Source organism: Molossus molossus, unplaced genomic scaffold (assembly GCF_014108415.1).
Source record: "Molossus molossus isolate mMolMol1 unplaced genomic scaffold, mMolMol1.p scaffold_m16_p_1, whole genome shotgun sequence".
Classification (NCBI taxonomy): Eukaryota; Metazoa; Chordata; class Mammalia; order Chiroptera; family Molossidae; genus Molossus; species Molossus molossus.
Window position 1 is genome coordinate 114,940,933 of NW_023425344.1, and position 22,246 is coordinate 114,963,178.

At 43.0% G+C, this 22,246-nt stretch overlaps 1 protein-coding gene across 1 annotated transcript; it reads right to left on the bottom strand.

Annotated features, from left to right (window-relative positions):
• Positions 1-3,976: 3,976 nt before the first annotated feature.
• Positions 3,977-21,177, bottom strand: PHYH (phytanoyl-CoA 2-hydroxylase). Its single transcript, XM_036269013.1, has 9 exons — positions 21,040-21,177; positions 18,775-18,833; positions 17,412-17,522; positions 16,575-16,743; positions 13,361-13,442; positions 11,161-11,342; positions 8,712-8,861; positions 6,467-6,601; positions 3,977-4,297 (listed from the first exon to the last, which is right to left on the bottom strand). The coding sequence occupies exons 1-9, from the start codon at positions 21,112-21,114 to the stop codon at positions 4,244-4,246; spliced, it is 1,017 nt and encodes a 338-aa protein (XP_036124906.1). The 5' UTR covers positions 21,115-21,177; the 3' UTR covers positions 3,977-4,243.
• Positions 21,178-22,246: the final 1,069 nt, after the last annotated feature.

Consider the following 22,246-nt stretch of genomic DNA (forward strand, 5'->3'; position numbering starts at 1 on the left):
TGCCAATGATACATCAGATAGGGGGTTAATTTCCAATATATAGAGAGTGCTCATACAGCTCAACAAAAGGAAGACAAATAACCCAATTAAAAATTGGGCAGAGGAACTAAATAGACACCTCTCCAAACAGGACATACAAATGGCTAAGAGACATATGAAGAAATGCTCAACATCACTAATCATCAGAGAGATGCAAATTAAAACAACTATGAGTTATCACCTCACACCTGTTCAGAATGGCCGCCATCAACAAATCATCAAACAACAAGTGTTGGCGAGGGTGTGGAGAAAAGGGGACTCTAGTACACTGCTGGTGAGAATGCAGACTGGTGCAGCCACTATGGAAAACAATATGGTGTTACCTCAAAAAATTAAAAATTGAACTTCCATTTGACCCAGTGATTCCACTTCTAGAAATATACCCTAACCTAAGAAGCCTGAAACACCAATCAGAAAGAATATATGTGCCCCCATGTTCATAGCAGCACTATTTATAATAGCTAAGATCTGGAAACAGCCCAAGTGTCCATCAGTAGACAAATGGATAAAAAAGCTGTGGTACATATACACAATGGAGTACTATGCAACTGTAAGAAAGATCCCTTATCCTTTGAGACGAGATGGGGAGACCTGGAGAGTATTATCCTAAGCGAAACAAGCCAATCAGAGAAAGACAAATACCACATGATCTCACTTATTTGTGGAGTATAATGAACAAAATAAGCTGATGAACAAAACAGACCCAGAGACATAGAAAGGAGTATGGTTCAGACTGACCAACCTCAGAGGAGAGTGGCAGGGGAGAAGGATGAGATAAATCAAAGAGCTTATATTCATGTATGCATAACCAATGGGCACAGATAACAATGCTTGGGGCGGGCAGGAGTATAGGGTGGAGAGTGTCTGTGGGGCAAAAAGGAGAAACAACTGTAACAAAAATAAATAAATAAATTTTTTAAATGGGGGAAAAAAATCCCTGGCCGGTTTGGCTCAGCAGTTAGAGCGTCGGCCTGCAGTCCAGAAAGACCCGAATTTAATTCCCATTAAGGGCACGTACCTCGGTTGCAGTTTGTCCCTGGCCGTGGTCGGGTTGTGTGGGTGGCAGCCACTCAATGTGTTCCTTTCACATCAATGTTTCTGTCTCTCTCTCTTCCTCTTACTCCATCTGAACAAAAAATGGAAAAGTGTCCTCGGGTGAGGATAAAAATAAATAAATAAATAAATAAATAAATAAATAAATAAATAAATAAATAAATTTAAAAAAAAAGATCATAGACATTTAAAGGTAAAATGTTGTTGGGGGTTTTTTATTCTACTTTCCTGCCCAGCAATTGCTCATACACATTTCAGCCTAGAGGTTTCTTTGAGCTCATGACTCTTAGAGACTGGGGCTGAGCTCCTTATAGTCAGAAAGAGTGCTCTAGTCATCTTTATGTGCTTCACACCCAGCATTCCCTGCCACGTGAAAAGTCCACAAACTGTTGATGATTGAACGAACGAATGAATGAAGGAAGGAAAGAAATCATGGTGCCCTGGCCAGTTTGGCTCAGTGGTTACAGAGTCGGCCTGCGGTTCAGAGAGACCCGGGTTTGGTTCCTGCTAAGGTCATGTACTTCGGTAGCAGTTTGGCCCTGGCCCTGGTTGGTCGTGCGGGTGGCAGTCACTCAATGTGTCCCTTTCACATCGATGTTTCTCTCTCTCTCTTCCTCTCTCTCCCTCCCACTCTATCTGAACAAAAAAATGGAAAAATGTCCTGGGGTGAGGATAAAAAAAAAAAGAAATCATAGTGCTGGACTACATGATCCACAGGACCCTTTCCAGTTCTTATGTTTCGTGTATATTATGGTTCTGCAACCTGTCCATTTGCTGACAACTGTTATCGGCAGATTCTAGACACAGTTTCTGTGTGTACAGTAGAATCTTTTTCCAGTGGTTGTCAACCTTCCTGATGCTGCGACCCTTTAAAACAGTGCCTCATGTTGTGGTGACCCCCAACCACAAAATTATTTTTGTTGCTACTTCATAACTGTGATTTAGCTATTGTTATGTCTTAGGCAACCCCTAGGAAAGGGTCATTCGACCCCCAAAGGGGTCACGACCCACAGGTTGAGAACTGCTGCTTTATACCATTGGCTTCCATAAGCACAGCAATGTCTGTTAGATATTACTCTTACTGTCTGCCACTGTTGGATCTCAGGAAATATAAGTTGAATTGTAGTAGAGCTAAAATTTTGGGAAAATGTAAAGGTTTTAAACATCACACAAAAAGGTTAGCTAAAAAATATATAAATGATGTTATATGTGATCTTTTAATGCATTAGTCCAATGAGAAAGTGGCAAGGAGCCCTAGCTGTGTGACCTTAAGCAAGTTACTGAACTTCTCTGCACCTGAGTTGTCTCATATATAAAATTGGGATAATGACTGTATTTACCCTATAAAGATGAAGGACATTCAGGTCCCCCAATCTGATGGCAATAGCAGAGTCCAGAAGTTTAGTATCTTCTGCTGGAAGCCAGGAATCATGCAGGGAGCCCTATAATCTGCCTCGGTTTCATCTTAGGCCGTTGATCTTGGGACAATGGCCTGGTGAGACTGAGGTTTGTGCTGGAACCTGAGCTTGGTGAATTATGTCCAAGTCAGTACCTAAACTGCTGCCACTGCTGAGCTGTCATCATTCCTAGAGCACTGACTCCTTGGGCGTGGGCCTCACCCTCGAGTGTCATCCTCAGGAGAGGAGATTTGAGCCACCCTGACCAGGATGCTCTTCAGATCCCTGACAGGTCAACTTCCAACCAGTGGAGATTAAGGCTATAGAACACCAACCACCCCGGGCACCCAGGTGACACACCCAAAGCCCAGGTGGCTCATGAAATTGGCGGTGGTTCTGTCTGTCTCCTGGGTCAAAAATCAGGTTGACAGGGGAGCAACTGGGTGTTGATCAGAAGCTCAGACTCCTGGAGAGGGGCCGTGCTGGCACAGTGCACCCCAGAGGTGGAGGCTGGATGGTGGGGCCAAATGCTCTGCTCTAGTTGCTGCCCCAGGTGGTAGAATAAAAGTCCTGCCCTTCATTTCATTTCTTTGGGGACAGATGTGCCCCAGTGGACTCTAAGTCTAGGGTCTCAAGCCCAGGGTCTTAGGAATCTCAGCAATCCTAAAGATTAGCTCTTTCTCGTTCCACGGACAAAATGCCCTAATGAACAGTGCAACTAATCAATGTGTCTCTCTCAAATCAATGTTTCTCTCTCTCTTTCTCTCTCCCTCCCTTCACTCTCTCTAAAAATCAATGGAAGAATAGCCTCAGGTGCCCATTAACAACAATAGAAAACAGTGAAACCAAATTTAGAATAATTTGTGATTAGCAGATATAAAAAAGAAACTGTCTTTCTTACTAAAATTAAATTAAAAAGAAAATAATAATAAGACTGTGTCTCCTTGCTGCCCTCGACTGGTATAGAAAGATGATGCTCTGTTACAATCAATCCCTCCAATTGTTGCTCCAAGTATCTAAAATGTTCCCTGTACCTTGAGGGAGGTTAGGTTTCACTCATGAATGCTGAAGGTTTTCAGCTGCCCTACCCAGTAAGAAATAGCAGGCGTTACCCTTGTCTTCCTCCTTTAGAAAGACTTGGACAGTTCAGTCCATTTTCACAGGGAGGGTGGTTGGGCTGAGAAAGGGAAGGGATCTGCGTCAGAGTCCGTGAGCACCCACCTTATTCTTCCTCCGTGACACCCTACTCTACCCTCCAGTGTATGAGCCTGTGTTATACATGGTTCTGTATTTGAAAAGAAGTCTTTCGCCCTGGCCGGTTTGGCTCAGCGGTTGGCACGTTGGCCTGCGGACCAGAGAGTCCTGGGTTCGGTTCCCGCTAGGGGCACGTACCAAAACAAAAAACTAATTTGAAAAGAAGTCTTTCATGACATGAAGCAAGTAGGTGGTGTGTTTTCCAGGAGAGGGATGCAAATCTCAACACACCCTGAGTTTCAAATCATCTTTATTTGGTTGCAACCCTAACTTCATTTTCCTTAAAATAGTACTACTGTTTCACTTTTATTGTTTTTACATTCATGAAAGCAACACCACTGCACTGCAAAATTACCCACATGCAATTAAGTACCTGATATGTGCGTTTTGATTTTGTTAACAAGTGATAGAAAAGATATATCACCTCATTAAGAAAATATTTCCCTTGGAACCTTATTTAATTTCGGTTCTCTTTAAAAGAGTTATAGCAAAGGGAGGTGTCAAAGGTTGATTCTCTGTCCTCTCACAAGCCGCGCTCGAAATCTCCAGATATCCTGGGGGAAAAGCCAAACAACATGCACTTACTTCAATTCGTCTCTTCACCATAAAGGAAAGTACATTTTGAGCATCTACAAATGGTTAAAGGGGGTCGGGGGGAATCCACAATAGTCATATCAGTTAGAAAATAAACCATATTCTGAGACTCCGATTAATTGACTTTCCAACATCTAATATCATGTGAAACAATGTAAGACAGGAGTCCCTGAACCGTCAGCCCTGTTCTATTTGGTGCTCTTTTTGGTGACAGGCACTATACCTGGCTGAGCGTTGTGCTTAGTCACCGTGCAAAAAGTTCATGACCCGTATTCCTGCCTTTCTTTAGGTTATCTGCCTGGCTCATTATGAATGTCTACTCCTGTTTAGGTCATAATCATAAAAATGATGCAATAGGGTACCGATTTATTTGTTTTGTTTTGTTTTAATGAAACAATTCAGACTTTCTAATTTATTTCTTATTTCTTGTTTATTTTTGAGCATCCAGCAAGGTATGGTGGGAATAACAATTTTGGAATATGACCTGACTCTGAAGTCTGGCTGTGTCACTTACGTGACACACCAACCTCTTGCACTCGTTTTTCTCATTAAGGGCATATGGGGCTACAATAACTGCTGCACTGGATTTTTGCTGAAGAAAGTAAGAAAGAAGATATGAAAGTGCTTTTGTTTGTACCTTGCAAAGAGCTATAGTGCAAAAGTGTGTATTGTTATTCTAAGTAAAGCTGATAAACTGTAAGTTAGAAAGTAAAATAATACAGAAAGTAATTCATTTAGTACAATATGGACAAACCTCAAACTTAACATATACTTTTTTTTCTGCCTTAAAATTCAGGGTGTTGGACGGAAGCCACACTTGACAAACTATGTTGCTTTGTAAGCCATTTTCGGTACTGGACAAAGGGAGAAGGACAATTCTTCCTAGAATCTGCACATGGCAAACCGGAGCACTTTCAGATATGGGGTACATTCACAGATTCTAAAGGGAGAAAGGGGTAAAGGGTGAAGTAAGATTCTTGAGCTGGGAAGGTGTTCAGAAGATGATTCTTATCAGACTAGTGTGCAATGCTCTTCACAGTGCTGGAAGGCTCAGTCTGCGTGGAGGTGGAGGGGGTCATGTCGCCCATGGGAAATGCATGCCCTTATGATTACCTAATGTAAATTTGAAGGCAAGGGGCAGCTTCTTGGTTCAGAGGCTAAAATGTACATAGTCTACAAAGCAAATATGTTTATTTGCCTTGACTGATGATTTTTCTGTTGAACCTCCTTAGCACTGAATGTCCAGTAATTAAACACAAATAATTTATTTTTTTTTATTTTTTATCCTCACCCGAGGATATTTTTCCATTTTTTGTACAGATAGAGTGGAGGGAGAGAGAGGAAGGGAGAGAGAGAGAGAGACATCGATGTGAAGGGACACATCGAGTGGCTGCCACCGGCACGACCAACCAGGGCCGGGGACAAACTGCAACCGAAGTACGTGCCCTTAGCGGGAACCGAACCCGGGTCTCTCCGGACCGCAGGTTGACGCTCTAACCGCTGAGCCAAACTGGCCAGGGCAACACAAATAATTTATAAGTGATGTATATGAATTGGGAAAGCACATGAAAGATGGTCTCACACCTCTTACTGATAAGCATAGTGATTTTCATCTCTGCTGCATGCATACTATGCCTCTCATTAAACTGCAGGTGCAAAGTGACCCAAACCCACACCTCCCTGAGAATTGCTTCCTGGCAGTCTTACTGGATTTCCAAATGTATAAATATCTATTCTGTACAAATGAAGGAGGACTGTGATTGCTAGTCCAAACCTTTAACTTTCCTTGTATGCATTCAGAAGGTAGCCTTTTGCCTTCATTTTCTGTCCTCCAAATCTGTTTTCTATTTTCTTTCCCACCTGTCTGTCCTGCAACAAGGCAGCCTGCATAGCCCAGGACAGCCCAGAGACCTACGGAAGCCGGCACCTTCTCAGCTCCCCACACTGGGAAAGCAAGTACAACGGAAATTCCCTGGTCCTTCTTAGTGGGTCTCAGCCATGTTTCTGCAATAAGCTCTCAACCCAAGCACGTTATACCCTCAAATTAAATAAACTATGAGAATTAGTAAGCATTTGAAGACAAGAAAAAGATCGAGATCTTTATCTTGTCATTTCATACACATACATACCTTCAGGGAGAAACCTCCTTTCATTCCATAAAATCTATCGGCTATTGACACAACTTCCTTCTCAATGTTTTCTTGGCTGGTGCCCGTCACATCAATGTAGTGGCAGCTGGAACTGGCAAAATGGCAGGAAATTGCCTGGCCAAAGTGGGGACCAATTAATATCAGTGAAAAAATCCCAGTAACACCAGCATCCAAGCAAGGTTTCTTTCAGAAAGTCAGTTGTTTCACTCAGCATTGATTTCTAGATTGAAAGCTGTTCCATTCTGTCTTGAATCCGTCTCTCTGTGGCTCAGTGGCTTTTTTCCCACCCAGCTAAAGGCTATTTGAGAAATTATAAGAGGTTTTCAACTAGCTGTGATGTTCATTTTCAAAAGGCATTTATAGGGCAGGGAACATAATTTCACAAAAAAGAGGTCTTTAACTTTTTAACATTTTATTTATCCGAGGAGTAGCTATCCCCAAATGCTAATAAGGAACATAATCCAGGGTTTTTCATCATCTTCTTAGTCACAGAAGCTACGCAATCAAGTTTATGATGGGTTGTTATTTAATGGCCACAGATTATGGGGGAAAATCCTTGCAAAGGAAAGTAACACACACACACCCCTCTCGAATCAAAAGGACAATTAAAGTCTGACAGGTTCGCATGAAATACCCTATGAAGGCAAGACAAAAGATGCTTGGATTGTCCCATTCTTGAAAAAGTTATAAACAGATCTGCTGCAAGGCTGGACTTAAAACACACCTTCCCAGTCACAGGCTGATTATCCTCAGGTGACAACACCTGTCACAAGGAATTCCTACTTGGCTCAAAACATCCATATCTGGGCAGCAGAGTCACAGACTCCATTTCCCACGTGGGCCCCAGTGCCATGCTGCACTGGAGCCTGAGACAAAGGGGAAATGTGTATCCTTTATACATGTCTTGATGTGTGTTTTTTAAAGGCGAATGTTTTTCCAAACATTAAAGTAGTTGAAACAATATTGAAAAATTGCAAAGTCAATATAGTGAATTTCTCATTGTTTGTATCATGGTGCCTGTACCCCCCACTGCACGGTGCTGAGGGCTGTGCTGGTGAAGACCCTGATCTTGTCTTTATTTAAAATGTTGGCCCTGGCCGGTTTGGCTCAGGGGTTAGAGCGTCAGCCTGCGGTCCACAGAGACCCGGTTTCGGTTCCCGCTAAGGGCATGTACCTTGGCTGCAGTTTGTCCCCGGCCCTGGTTGGGTTGTGCGGGTGGCAGCCACTAGATGTGTCCCTTTCATATCGATGCTTCTCTCTCTCTCTCTTCCTCTCTCTCCCTCCAGCTCTATCTGAATAAAAAATGGAAAAATGTCCTCGGGTGAGGATAAAAAAAATAAATAAATAAAATAAAATAAAATGCTGGCATTGTGCTCATCATAGATTTTTTTTTGCAGTAATTTTGATTTAAAAAAAATATTATTGTAAAGAATATTCTTTAACTGGATTTTTTAGTTGCCAGCCCCCACCTTGAATTCTGCCCCCTGAAGAGAGTGCCTTCTCACCTCACCCTCACCCTGGCCCTGCTGAGCCGGGTGGAAATATGAATGAATGAAAGATGAAATATGAATGAATGAAAGATGAAATATGGCACCTAACCCTTTGATGTAACAAACGAACAACCTCACCCAGCCCCAAAGAAGCCCCAATATTTAGTACTGACAGTCATGTTATCATGGGGAAAATGTGAGCCCACACTACTGCCAAGATGTGCTGAATTTTAGAGAAATGAGAAATCTGAGAATGTGAGAAATTTATAAATTTTCAACGTAAGAAATGAAACCATTAAATTTAAAATCTGATGTCTGGAGCGCCGATTCAGAATATTTCTTTCCAATAAATATTTTGATCAATATCGATACTATAAACTTTCCTCTTATATTGTTACTATGAGCTATAAACATTCAAAATTTTATCATTTTAGTATGTCAGCATAGTTTTTGCCTCCGAAGCACAAGCTGTCAGCTCCCAAGTAAGCTCTTTCTCTGAAGCAAATCATGAATGATCAGGATTCGATATCAATAGGGTTGGGATCCTGAGGTCACCTGGCTTCTTACTGATATGAGCAAAACAAGCATGCAGTAGGCAAATATATTTACTGGCATTTAAACTGGACTAAAGGCTAGTTCAGTTAAAAGTCACAAATCTTTTAAATTTCAATATACCTTGGCATTTTTGTGATTAACCATTCATCTTTGGCAAGTGCAGTGATGTTAGTGCATACCTTCCGGAATCCTTGAGTTCTGTTCTGACCGGATCCATGGATGAGCAGAGGATGAAAGAAAACGGTGTCTCCCTTCTCCATCACAAGGTGCACCCGGGCGTTGTTTTTGTCATAGTCCTGGATCCCATGGTACATTATGTTAACTCCCCCCTAGAACACATAAGAGAAGCCAAGTGTGTATTGGAGGAACCCAATAATTACAAACTTTATGGGCCATCAGGAAAAGCAAAGGTCCTCTAAATTCTTCCAAGAGAAGATGATAAATAAGTTAGATTCTTTGATTTTGTTTTTATCCTCACCCGAGGACATTTTTCCATTTTTTTGTTCAGGTAGAGTGGGAGGGAGAGAGAGAAACATTGACGTGAAGGGGACACATCAAGTGGTTGCTACCCTTACAACCCAACCCTTTGCCGGGCACAAATTGCAACTGAGGTACGTGCCCTTAGTGGGAACCAAACCCGGATCTCTCTGGACCGCAGGCGGATGCTCTAACCACTGAGCAAAACCAGCCAGGGAAGATTCTTTGTTTTAAATGTAAATATACAAAAGCTTCTCAAATGTCAGCTTTCAAAAAGTCACCTCTTTTTTTTTTTTTTATTTATGAATTTTTATTTATTTTTTTGTTACAGATATTTTACCTTTTTACCCCATTGGCACCCCCCACCCCTCCACCCTGTCCCCAGCTTAGTTGTCCATGTCCATTGGTCACGCATACATGCATATAAGTTCTGTGGTTTATCTCTTCCCACCCCCCCACCCCCCCATCCCCTCTTCTGAGGGATGTCAGTCTGAAAAAGTCACCTCTTGATATTAAATTTACAGGTTCTTTTGGACTAACTGAAAACTATGGCATTTCCACCTACCCTTCATTACTAAATAATAAAGGAAGATCTAGATCAGCTTTGCATTTTCGGTTAATGCAAGAGTACTCCTTTCCAGCCCAAATCCGTGACCATTCTTTCCCAGCACGACCGTCTCCTTACCTGGAACTTTGCCTAAATCATTCTTCTGTTACTCAGGAGTATCTCTAAGAAGCTACTCTCCCAAACTAGGGGAGAAAAAAATGCTCAATTTTTCTGCTCAATCATTCATGTCTTATCCAGAGAGTAAAGGAAGAAGAACCACAAATTAAAACATTGTGTTTGTTTATAACTATTTCCAAAGTTAGTTATTGCTTTAGGTAATGGCTATGTCTTTCTTAAAAAGTAGTGAGAAGTGATTTAAAGTTTACAAGCCTTTATGAAGAGGTGGGGTGGGGTGGTTGTTCTAGGGTAGAAGCAGGGCAGCATCCCATTCCCTTCCTAAGACCACCCCAAATTCCTTTTGAGGAACGACTGCTTCTCTATTGGACTGTGTTAGGACTTTGATCCAGTGCACTTCTCTCCTGGCCAGGGTGGATATGTGAGCCAAGCCAAGCCAATCTGCCCTCCCATTGTGGCCACTCGGATTCAAATCTGAGCAGAGGATGGAAGAGACCAGACACAGTCAGGGTTCAACAGCCCACGCCAGTGCCCCACCCCCACCCTTCCCACTGAGCTCACTTTCTTGCCTGTCAGGTCTAACCAGCATGGCCCTGCAGTTCTCCAACACTCCCTTTCACTGGCACCAAACCTTCTCTAATCTTACTCACCTTAATTGACAAATCTCACGATTTCAGATTTCACATCAGAATCCAGACTTAATTTTTTTTTTTTAATTAGCATTAATCATCAGCACACGAATTCTCACTGAGACAGAAGTCCTTAAGGCCATATTCTCTTTACCTCCTACAGGACCACATTCATTCTTCCTGACTTAACTTCAGGTGCTCTTCCCATTCTGACCAGCATCATGGGGTTTGGAGATGTTGTTGCCCTACACCTAAAACACTGAGGTCTCCTCTCCGATCTCCCTGCCTCCAGACTCCGCCATCTCCAAACATCCCGTGCCACATCCCAAGATTATCGTTCTTGAAGAACCAATTTCATCCATCACTCATGAGGTCAAAAGCATTTAACAGTCTTCCAGCATCAACAGTTGACTTGATAAACCCTGGGCCAGCCATTCAATAGAATACTGTTCGGTCCTCCCCAGAGCCCCTGCTGGTCTCTCCAGCTGGAAGCAGATGATCCCTTCCTCTTTTTCACTCTGAGAACCATCAGTCAGTGTGTAAGACCCACTTGGCATAGGCACCTGGTGTTGCAGTGTTTATGTCTTACCTATAACCTTGGATCCTACAGCACCTACCAAAGTTCCCCGTTTTGATAGGCTTCAAACCCTTGTTGAAAGAGCAAAAATGAGCATTTTATCTAACATCCTTGAATTTTCCCTGATCCTAATTTCAAATCCTAGACCAATGTTTTGTTATGAAAAGAAATGCCATTTCGTTGGTAAAGCTCTTTATGTCTACTGATGGGAAAGCAAAGCAATGAAAGATTCTGATCAAGACTCAGCTGCTAGGCAGACCTACCTCCCACTGGGGATAATCATGCGGCTTCAGGGTGCCTTTATGTGTGCCTGGGAGCACCACCAGGCAGCCGTTGTTCCGGTCAATGTGCTCCATGGCCGTCCAAGCACAAACAATGCTATTGCTGGGCCTGAAGGGGAAATAGTGCAGGTCCTGGTGCAGGGGATGGCGGGATGTCTTCTTGCCTGAAAGGGAACCTACTGTTAAAAGACACTAGAGTCTCAGAATTGTTTTCTTTTGCCTGAAAAACCAGAATAATGACCTATCCCTGCAAAAACCAAACAAATGAAACAACATTCTAGAAAATCAGCCTCAAGAGATAAGCACCAAATTGGAATATCACATCACCACAGCGAGTCCAGTTCCTGGGCTTTTTTCTGGGTTTCTACACACACTGCCTTCCAGCAAGTCATACATGTGTCATCATCTCTATTGTGCTTTATTCCTTCCTAACTATGGTTGGGACACAGAGCCTATGATTAAAGAAAAAAGTCTGATTAATTACATAAAAGAGAGGGGTCATTGTTGAGGCCCCCTGTTAGTGTGCACAAAATACTTAATTAGCTAACTAAATCAAAAGGCCTCTTAGAGGTTTCCCCACCAAACTACAAGCATTTGGTGTGTGATCACTGTAGAATCACAGATACTACAACTATATTTGCATTTCCCTGGTTTTGCTCACTGAATTTGATTCCTCAGGCCACCTCAGCTCTCCAGGCAAGACGTCCAGGGAGGGAGACACTTAGTGAAATGAAGCTACAGGCCTGTCACATGAACCTCTCCTGGTCATTGGCCATTGGGAGGAATAAAAGGTAGAAAATAAGGATCTCCATTGGCCAATTTTCTGCAGCTGGCAGAGCAGAATTTCTGTGTGGCCCAAAGGCCATCTGCATGAGAATCTCTGGGGGTGGTTAACAAAATGCAGATTCCTGGGTGCTACCTTCCAAATCAGTTTCTCCAGAAGTGAGCTTGTAGAAACTGTTTTAGCAAGCACAAGAGCATTTAAGAACAACTATAGTATGTGATTTATAAAAATAGTTTTAATTTTGTTCACAATAATAATGTCTTCAGATCAGGAGGGCATAATCCACACTATCAGGGGTGAGAATGGTTAAGAAAGCTTCGAGATTTTGAGTAACAGGAGCTTACGTTATACAAACAGTCATTTATCAACCTAAGTTTTTTTGGTTTTGTTGTTGTTTTGTTGTATTGGTACGTGCCCCTAGTGGGAACCACACCTGGGACTTTCCGGCCCGTAGGCCGACGCTCCAACCGCAGAGCCAAACTGGCCAGGGCTATCAACCTGAGTTTTTAAGAATCCAGTCATCTGAGGATCCAGCAATAATAACCCTACAGTTAATATCTGAAGTCACTATTATACTAAATGTTGTTATGATATAAGCTACTTAGAATTAAAGCACCGTAAAAAACAAAAATCTGCCCTGGCGGGTACAGCTTAGTGCTCGGAGTGCCGCATGTGCACCGAAGGGTCTCAGGTTTGATGCCGGGTCAAGGGCACCTGGGTTTCAGGTTCAACCCCCAGCCCCGTCAGGACGAGTGCTGGAGGCAACCAATCGATGTGTCTCTCAATCTCTCTCTCTGTGTCTCTCTCCGCCTCCCTCCCTCCCTTTTGCTCTCTCCGAAACAAAACAAAGAACAAAAAAATCAATGGTAAAAAATATCCCTAGGTGAGGATTAACAAAAAAAATTCAAGTGAGTAAATTTAAACATCGAATGGCTTTTCTGAATAATTTATGAACAGAGCGACATCTAGGATAGCAGACAGAACAGAGCTCCGAGGAGCTGTGCCAAATGGAAGGCTTTGGCAGGCGGATGGTAAAGGGACAGGGAGGTTACTAGAGAAGAGGACTGTTTCAGGCAGGTTCACCGTCCTTTAGGGGAAGGCAGGTGTCTATCAGGCAGAATGCCTCACTAGTGCTGACCGGGAAATCCCACACTGACTGGTTAAGATTTTATTCCTGGGGGAACTGAGGCTGCAGTCAGGTTAGGTATTAAGTCTCAGTTTGCCGACGTGGGCTAGCACAGGTGACTCCATTTGAGGCCTGTGGTCTCTTTTTTTAACAGTACACATATTCATTTATGGCAAGTGTAGCACTTATACACATGGCTGCAGTTAGAACATCAACCTTATGTATTTTAATGAAACCTTTTTCCTTCTCCTTAACAAAAAAGAGCCCATTACCAGGATCGGGAGGCTTGTTTATCAGCATGGTATGCATGGCCATGATGTTGGGTCCAGTGAAGCACTCCACATATTTCAGAATCTAAAAGAAAGGTCATCAGAAATCAGATGACAGGCAAGCGGCACAAAGTACAACTGTCTTTACGAGAACCAAGATGAGAATTGTCTAACAAAACCAATTGCTATTTCACAACAGTGCAAACAAAGCCTGAAAACATCAGCACCTGGAAATCACTGGAAACTTCTAACACTCTGAATTAACAGGCTTTCTGGAGCCTGTGTGAAACCTAACCACTTTTTCTGCAAGAGGGAGAAGTTTCTATGAGGGGTCAACTGGGAAGGACAGGTACACCCTTCTTTCAATCAAAGCTGACACCAGTTGCCCAGTGGGAAGCCAGCTTCCTCTTGCTTCACAGAGACTTCATAGGAAGGGACCACAACAGGACCCAACCCATCTGCAGCTGTCGTGAGGAGCCCAGAGGAAAGGCCATTCACTCAACTCTTTACTGAGGTCTGTGAACCTGGCAGAGTGACAGGAAATGGGGACACAACAGCGCACTGCCCCCATGGAGTTTATATCCTAGTCCGGTGGGAAGAAAGATGTTAAACGAACAGTGAAATGGACAAGTGTGGCTGAGACACATGCGGTGAAGAAACTGCAATGAGAGCACGTGACAGGGAGAGCTGAACTAGTGACAGGCTCCAGCAGCTAACCCTGCTTGGGAGGGTGAAATGCAGAAGTCTCAACATGAATGCCTACTACCTACCAGGGGCTTTGTGCATCAGCCCAACCGAGCCCCACAGTAATCCCTGAAAAGTACTGTCTCCGTTAATTAATAACCTTTAGAATGAATGTCCCACACGAATATGCCTGGGGCTACTAAGTTGCCCACGTTGGCAGAGTCAGGTACATGAAAAACTCCAACTCTGTCGGACTCCAAAAAATGAAGCACATTTTACTGCTTTCTCACTATTTGATCTCCTGTGTATAAGGAATACCGGTAACATGTGTGGAAACACTTGATCTGATATTGGTTTTCATCAAGACTGTCATCTGTTGGCTTGTTTTTCACTTAGGTCAGTATTTTCCAAACCTGATGGAAAGGAGGAAAAAACGGCCAACTCGGAACTCATTCAAGGCCAGCCAGTGTGGCTCAGTGGTTGAGCATCGACCCATGCACCAAGAGGTCATCGGTTTGATTCCCGGTCAGGGCACATGCTCAAGTTGTGGACCAAATCCCCAGTGAGGGGCATGCAGGAGGCGGCGATCCATGTTCTCTCTCATCAATATTTCTAGCTCTCTCTCCCTCTCACCTCCTCTTTCTCTAAAATCAATAAAGGCGCCCTGGCCGGTTTGGCTCAGCGGTTAGAGCGTCGGCCTGCGGTCCTGAGAGACCCGGGTTCGGTTCCCACTAAGGGCGCGTACCTCGGTTGCAGTTTGTCCCCGGCCCTGGTCGGTTGTGCGGGTGGCAGCCACTCGATGTGCTCCTTTCACATCGATGTTTCTCTCTCTCTCTCTGTTCCTCTCTCTCCCTCCCACCTACCTGAACAAAAAATGGAAAAATGTCCTCAGGTGAGGATAAAAAAATAAATAAATAAAATCAATAAAGGGGGGAAAAAAAAGAAGTCATTCCAGAGCCATCCTCACCATTCCTGCCATAACAGAGTTAGCTAATAATTTCCTGAACTCCTTTTACTTAGTCTTGTCCTGATTAATAATATTCTTCAAATCATGGATTAGATATGGTTATTTTTTCAATACACATGAAAATAGATAGCTATTAAAATATGACATATCTCCTAAAAATTATTGCATGAACCACCAGATACATGATTCATACTTGAGTGATGTAGAAAATTCAGAAATCCTGAGATTGCTTCATTTACCACAAGTTGTCTCCAATCTCAAGCTTTTCATCCTTGACCCACCCACACAGCTTCCATGTCCATAACACAACTTGAGGTTGACATGAATGGACGGTCCACAAGTCACCAACGCAGGGGGCTGGACATCACAGACCTGTACAGTCTCTCTTTTTGAGTCAAATTCTCTAACAGCCCCTGGGGTTATAATTTCTAATAAGTACTATATGTAATGTTTCCTTTAAAACAATTCTAAATGAATGGTTCAAGAACTGTGGTACATGCATGCAATGGAATAATGCATAGTAATCTTAAAAGTACAAGTAGAATCATAGATACTAATGGGAAAATGTCTAAGATCACCAGAAATGGAAAAAACAAGGTGACAACCAGTATGTTCCCATGTTTCAAGGTAGGGGCACATAAACATGCTTGCATTTATACAAACTAATTCTAGATGAATACATGAAAAAGCAGAGCAGTGAGTAGGACTATGGGTGGGAGGCTTTATTTTTCATTTCGTGCCCTTCTGGACTACTTGGATATTTTTATAAATATGGATTGCTTTTAAAGAATAATAATTTTTTAAAAACTCATTTGGCCCATCCGGAGTAGCTCAGTGGACTGAGCATCAACCATTGGACTGAGAGGTCCCAGTTCGATTCCCAGTCAGGCATATGCTTGGGTTGCAGGCTCCATCCCTGGTAGGGGGTTTGCAGGAAGCAGCCAGTCGATGTTTCTTTCTCACATCGATGTTTCTGTCTCTCACTCCCTTCCTCTCTCTCTAAAAAAATCAATAAAGACATATTTTTAAAAATTTATAAAAAACTAATTCAAATTTAAAATCACACTCACAGCTCTACTGACCAGATTCATAAAACAAAAAGAAAAAAATAAATGGATTCTCAGGGAGGAGCCTCAGCAGTTTCACCCTGTGATATGCCTGTATCGAGTATAAGAAAGACTCTCTCTCCAACACAAAACTCTTGCCCTTCTCAACCAAACACAATTAGCAATTAGAGTCGGGTTTCTCCATCTGGGCACTACTGACATTTGGGGCAGAATAATCATTTGTCTTGGGGAGGCTATTGTGTGCATTATAGGATTCCCTAGACCCCATAAGCAACATCCCTAGTTTCTAAGCCTTAGAAGCCAGGAGCACACCATCCCTCCTTGTCCATGTGTGACAACCAAGCCTGTCTCCAGACACTGCAAATACCACCTCCCACTGAGAATCACTGCTCTAGGGCCACAGCACAAAGGTGCTAGGTAATGTAAAAAGGAGAGATTTCAGCAGCAAGCATGCAGATGGGCTACCAGCTTAGAAGGAAAAAAATGCAAGGTCTTGAACCTCAGGGAGGGTGCAGTATCTGAAGAGTTCCTCATCTTCTTGGAAATCTTGGGCCTTGGTAATCACTTTTTCATTTGGAGCATATACTGATTTTGCAATGGTCACATCTTTCATTAATAGTAATCCAGGTGGTTTTACCTCCTGTCTGCAGAGTCTTTCAAATTCATTCCTAGAAAATGTAATTGGCAAATGATGTCATTACTGCCGGCTCCAAGCACCTGCCTGGCTCTGTTCTAGGACAGATTCAAAGATTGGGGGTGGGGGTGGGGGTGGGGCTGGGGCTGGGAAGCGTTCTCTGCACTAAGTTGGCCTCCAGCCTCAGGTTGAATAATTCTGATGGAAAAGAGGAGAAAATGGCCAACTCAGAAGTCTCTGCCTCCTAACTGTGAGGCTGGAATTCACTACTAGAATTCAAATATTCCTTAGCTTAGAAGACCATTTGGGGAAATATATGATTTGGTTACATCCGAAGAATAATAGCAAACACTTCCGTAGCACTTACCACGTGCCAGGCCCTGTGTGAAGACTTCTCTCAATATTTTTACGCTATTCAGTCCCAACAACAACTCTAGGACATAAGTACTATTACTATCCCCATTTTACAGATGTGGGAACAGAGGGATGGAGAGGTTAAGTAAATTGCCCCAGGACACACAACATGAGGTGGTGGGGCTAAGATTAAAGCCAGTCAGTCTGGCTCCACAGCCCAAGTTCCTAACTGCTTTCTAAGGAACCATATCCCTGAACACTGTCTAAGTTTGCACAAACTAATCTTACTACATTCCCATCATATACATACAACACATATTTCTGTAATATAACAAATAGTTACTATACCTAAAGCGTTCAATATCAGCATCAGATACCAAATTTTTAATGACAAGAAACCCATTTTCTTCATAAAATTTTCGCTGTTCTAGGCTTAGAACATTATTATTCTGAGTATACCTAAAGGAGAAAATAAATCACAAATAAATCCAATTTAAAAATCACAATCTAACAATATGTATCAAGAGCCCAAGTAATGGTGATACTCTTCCACCCAGCATTTCTATTTTGAAGACTTTAAGGAAATAATCTGAAAACAAAATTAAAGCTTTAAATCCAAAGCATTAATAACTACTGTGATGAAGAAATGGAAGAATATTTAATTATATTATCTCCACTCAATGAGATATGACTCAGGCATTAAAAATGAACAGCATAAAATGTTTATTATAATAAAATATGGTTACAATTTATAAAGCTAAGACACTACCTGTGAAAAAAATAAGACTGCAAAAAATACAAAAAAATGTTAATTCTGTTGCCTTTATGTAATAAAATTATGTGTGATTTTTAAAGATCCCTTCTATTTCTCCGATTTTAAATTGCTTTTTAATGAACAAGTATGGTTTTGAGGATTGGCAACAAATTCAGTATATGTTATATTTTTAATTGTGTAGTTCATGCATTCCCCGAGGATATCAAAGTAACAAAATCCAAGTAAGTGTACAGAATACACACAAACTCAAATCACCCCATCCATTCCTCTAGTTGAAATTGTGGCTTTCTGAGAGTATTCCATGGAGATCAAATGTTTTCCTCTTTAAAGATAATTCAAGATAAACCAAAGATGCTAACTAGTATATCCTATGATCCATATGACAGGTGGATTTAAATAAGAAAGACCATGGTTGAATTTTAAAAATCAGATTGCACCCTTTCTGACATTTTTCCTCCTTTCTGAATTTCAAAATACAAATAGAAAATTAAAGTCAGGATCTTCAAAATTTTCCACAATTGTTCTAATTAAAACAAATCTTGGAAATGGAGGCTTTGCATAATGAATTCTTACCAGGCAGTAGGATATATTGTGTTTTATATCCTAGCTACCACTAGAAAAACCTTTATATACATTGTATGGTTAAAAATTAAAATTAGCCCTGGCGGGTTTTGCTCAGCAGTTAGAGCAAACAGCCTGCGGTGCAGAGGACTCGAGTTCGGTTTCTGCTAAGGGCACATACCTCAGTTGCAGTTTGTCCCCGGCCCTGTTTGGGTTGTGTGGGAGGCAGCCATTAGATGTGTCCCTTTCACGTCGATGTTTCTCTCTCTCTATCTCCCTCTTCCTCTCTCTCCCTCCCACTCTCTCTGAACAAAAAAACAGAAAAATGTCCTCGAGTGAGGATTAAAAAAAAAAAATTAAAATAGATCAACTTACTGAAATTGTTGAGGATGGAAACTGGCAGAAGAAATAGCCCCTGAAGTGGGGTGAGCTATCTAGGGTGTGAATTAAGGCAAATACATTTTTTTTAAATTAGTCAACCTTTTCTAGAAACAACAGTCAGCCCTGGATTGGCTCTCACAAGGGAAACTGGTCCTAAACGGATATAAAGCAACTGGTTACACACACAACATCTGACAGTTACATCCCACTGCTTAATCACTTCATTTCATTTCCACAGTCACCTGAGGAGGTGGCAGGAAGCCCAAGAGCTTTGTTAGTGGTCCTGCCACTCAGAGCAGGAAACCTGGGCCTGGAGGACTCAGTAACTGGTCCAAAGTCACCCAACAGAAAATGGCTGAGCCAGGACTTGACCCACAACCTTTACTTCCTAGTTTCCCCCTATTTTATTCCACATGACTATTCCTTCCACTAAACTGCTGAATGAATACAAATTGAAAGGTTCAATCCTAGAAGGAGAAACATGTGCTATTCAAAAGAGGCCTTTAATTTAGTTGGAGTCCAGTCCAAAATATTAAAAACAGTTTGGGTGGTCATTTTAAAAAAACCTATAAAATAAGCAATGGCTCGAAGAAAAGTATGGTCCACAAGTCAAATATAATTTTAAATATCTTAAAGAACGAGTAATTCTAATTTTCCCTTTTGTCCAGTGACCACAGATAATTCACTTAGCATCTATTGCTTCTTTTGTTCATTTTTTCATTATATCTTTAAAGAGTTCTTTTCAGAATGTCACTTCTTGTAAACAGGTTATTTTTAAATGACATCTTATATAACTGGGAACAATGTTATAGTCCAAAACAAAGGCAGGCCAGGAGTCAGAATTACTAGCTACTGTCTGTTTTCCATGTGGTAGAGGAGTTAATGACCTTTGTCAACTATTCCCAGAAAAATGTGGTTGCCAGGACAGTTCAAAGGTCAGCATTCCAGTACAAAAAAAATACAGATGAAAATGCCAAGCTCTGACCTTGACACTATTATACCAAGAAGCAGCAGGATCAGAATATCAAAGTTTAAAAGTAGTAACAGACTGGATGAGGAACCTAATTCAAGTTATGTCTCTTCCCAATATAGCAGTGGTTCTCTCAATTGAGCATGTGTCAGAAAGGGCAAGTGGACCCAACCCCAGGTATTTTGATCCCCTAGGTCTGAGAGGAGCTTGAAAATCTGCATTTCGGACAAACTTGCACCTGATGTTGATAGTCGGGTGACCACACTCTGACAACCACTGCTTCAGAGTTTTAATCTCTCCTAGCCTCAATTTTCTCACCTGTAAAATGAGATTATGTAATACCCTGCATTCCCTTCAACAAGTCTATGAACACGATTTTAAATGTACAGTGGTTCTGATACATTGCTGTTTGGAACTCAGCTGGGAGAGCAATAGTGAAAGTAAAAGAAACAGCACGGTCATCCAGTGAGATTTTCGGATCCTGTATTATAGCCAGATACGGGCTAATAGTGTCCTTTAAGGAGCAATCCCAATCGTGTCCTTTAAGGAGCAGAATTTTGTAGGGAGTTTCCAACAGTGCGCCCTGAAAGAGAACACTTAATCTGATCAGCAAGAACGATTCTATGCAGCAATTTGATTTACGTGTCATATGTTGTAGTGACATCTTTCTGGACCCAACACCGCAGCTCACTCATTCCCTCCCGGATTAACTTCTGACGTCAAATCAGGAGGCAGAACCGGGGCACCAAGTCCTTTCCTGGGAGACAGTGTAAACTCGTAGGGGTCACAGTCCTGAGCTCCTCGGAGAAGAGCTGAGGAAGCAGGCGGCCGGGCGAGCTCCCTGCAGAGCACAGGCGGGAGTCCCCCCTGCGGCCCGCTGCCCGCCTGCCACGGCTCCTCCAGGCCGCTCTGCGCCCCTGCTCTGCGCCCCTGCCCACCCGGCGACTGCGCTGCGACATTTCTAGGTCTCCGGGCAGCCGCGGATGTCACGCACTCCCAGTTCAGAAAATGACAGGCCTCCTTGGTGACCAGCGGGGAAACCGAGGCCTGAGAGGACGGATGCTGGAGTGACGCCACATCGATCGCCCGCTGCAGCAGGCACTGGCGTCTGGGGATGCGCCCTCCTCTCCTGTCCCCTGGCGCCCAGCGCCCGGAAGGGCTGTGACCATCACGGGGGCCGGGGCGCCCAGGAAGGGGAAGAACCGACCCAGCGGCTGTGCGATTGCCATGAAGGCCAACACCCTTCCAACCCGAGCCCCCCCCCCCCCCCCCCGCAACACAAAGGATACGACAGCCTCGTATGGGGGGCAGCCAAGGTGGCCCAGCACCACGCGCAGGCGAGCGGCAGCTCGGTCCGAGTTCATGTCGGCACTTGGAGAGGCTGGAGGAGGGTCCTGGTCTTTACTTGACCACTGTGGCGCCCCGCCCCTGCCCCACGCGCCACTGAGCGCTGGGCGGAGCCGCCCCTCCTCCTTCCTCTCCACCCAGAAACTGGGTGAAGGTCATTGAACAAGAGGTTGAATCGGACTGTGATCCACACACTGAACTGGGCTATTTTAAAAAACCAAACTCCATTCTAATCAGTTATTCCCACTCGTAAACACCCAAGCAGTTTTCTAAAAAACCTGGGACTGACACCCAGAGAAACCATAAAGATAAGAGGTTAATGATGGCCTTGGGAAACTTGAAGGGACCATAAAAAAGAAAGAGATTAATGATTGCCCTAACCCCTGCAACCGACCCCCCTTCTCCTCTGGAGAAGTCTCTATCAGCCCTGATGCCAATTAAGTGGAGCCAGGAAGAATGTAAGTTTTTTCTTTGAATGTAGCTCTTTCTGTTTTTGTTTTTTAATGTAGTTTTTTCTGTCTTTTGTTCCTATATAAGCAAAAAACAAAGGAAGCTCGGGGCTGGGATTTGGGAGATTCCCCCCAGCCCGCTGGAGTAATAAAGTGCTCCTTTACAATCGACTGTGCGTCTCTGGTTGTCTCGCTGACACATTACAACAACACTTAACAGCATAGTTTCGAATATTTGATTCCACATGACCTTTCCTTCCACTAAACTGCTGAAAGAATAAACATTTAAATGTTCAGCTCTGACTTCCGGTCAAGATGGCGGCGTAGGTAAACGCAGTATCGCGTCCTCCCACAACCACATTAAAGTTACAACTAAACTGCATAACAACCATCATTCAACATCGCCTGAAATCGAACTGAATGGAAGTCCTACAACTATGGAATTAAAGAAGCAGCAGCATGGAGACTGGTAAGAGGGTCAGTGGCGGAGGGACTGGTCCCACACCCACGTGTGGCAGATAAAAATCAGGCTGATACTGTTGTAGCTCACTGTCCTTAGAATCCAACTTGTCTTTGAGCTGCCCTAGTTAACAACCTCAGAGACAGCAAGATGAACAATGGGGAATGTTATAGACTGCTTTAGCCCCATAAAAATTAACCAGAGTTTGACCTTCACTGGGAATTTGAAAAGCAACATCCT

Coding starts and splice junctions, on each gene's coding strand:
- PHYH (XM_036269013.1), bottom strand. CDS start 21,114: ATGAACTCGGACCGAGCTGCCGCTCGCCTGCGCGTGGTGCTGGGCCAC. Junction 11,343..13,360: donor AAACAAGCCTCCCGATCCTG/GTAATGGGCTCT, acceptor GTTCCCTTTCAG/GCAAGAAGACATCCCGCCAT. Junction 4,298..6,466: donor AAGGAGGTTTCTCCCTGAAG/GTATGTATGTGT, acceptor CTTTTCCCCCAG/GATATCTGGAGATTTCGAGC.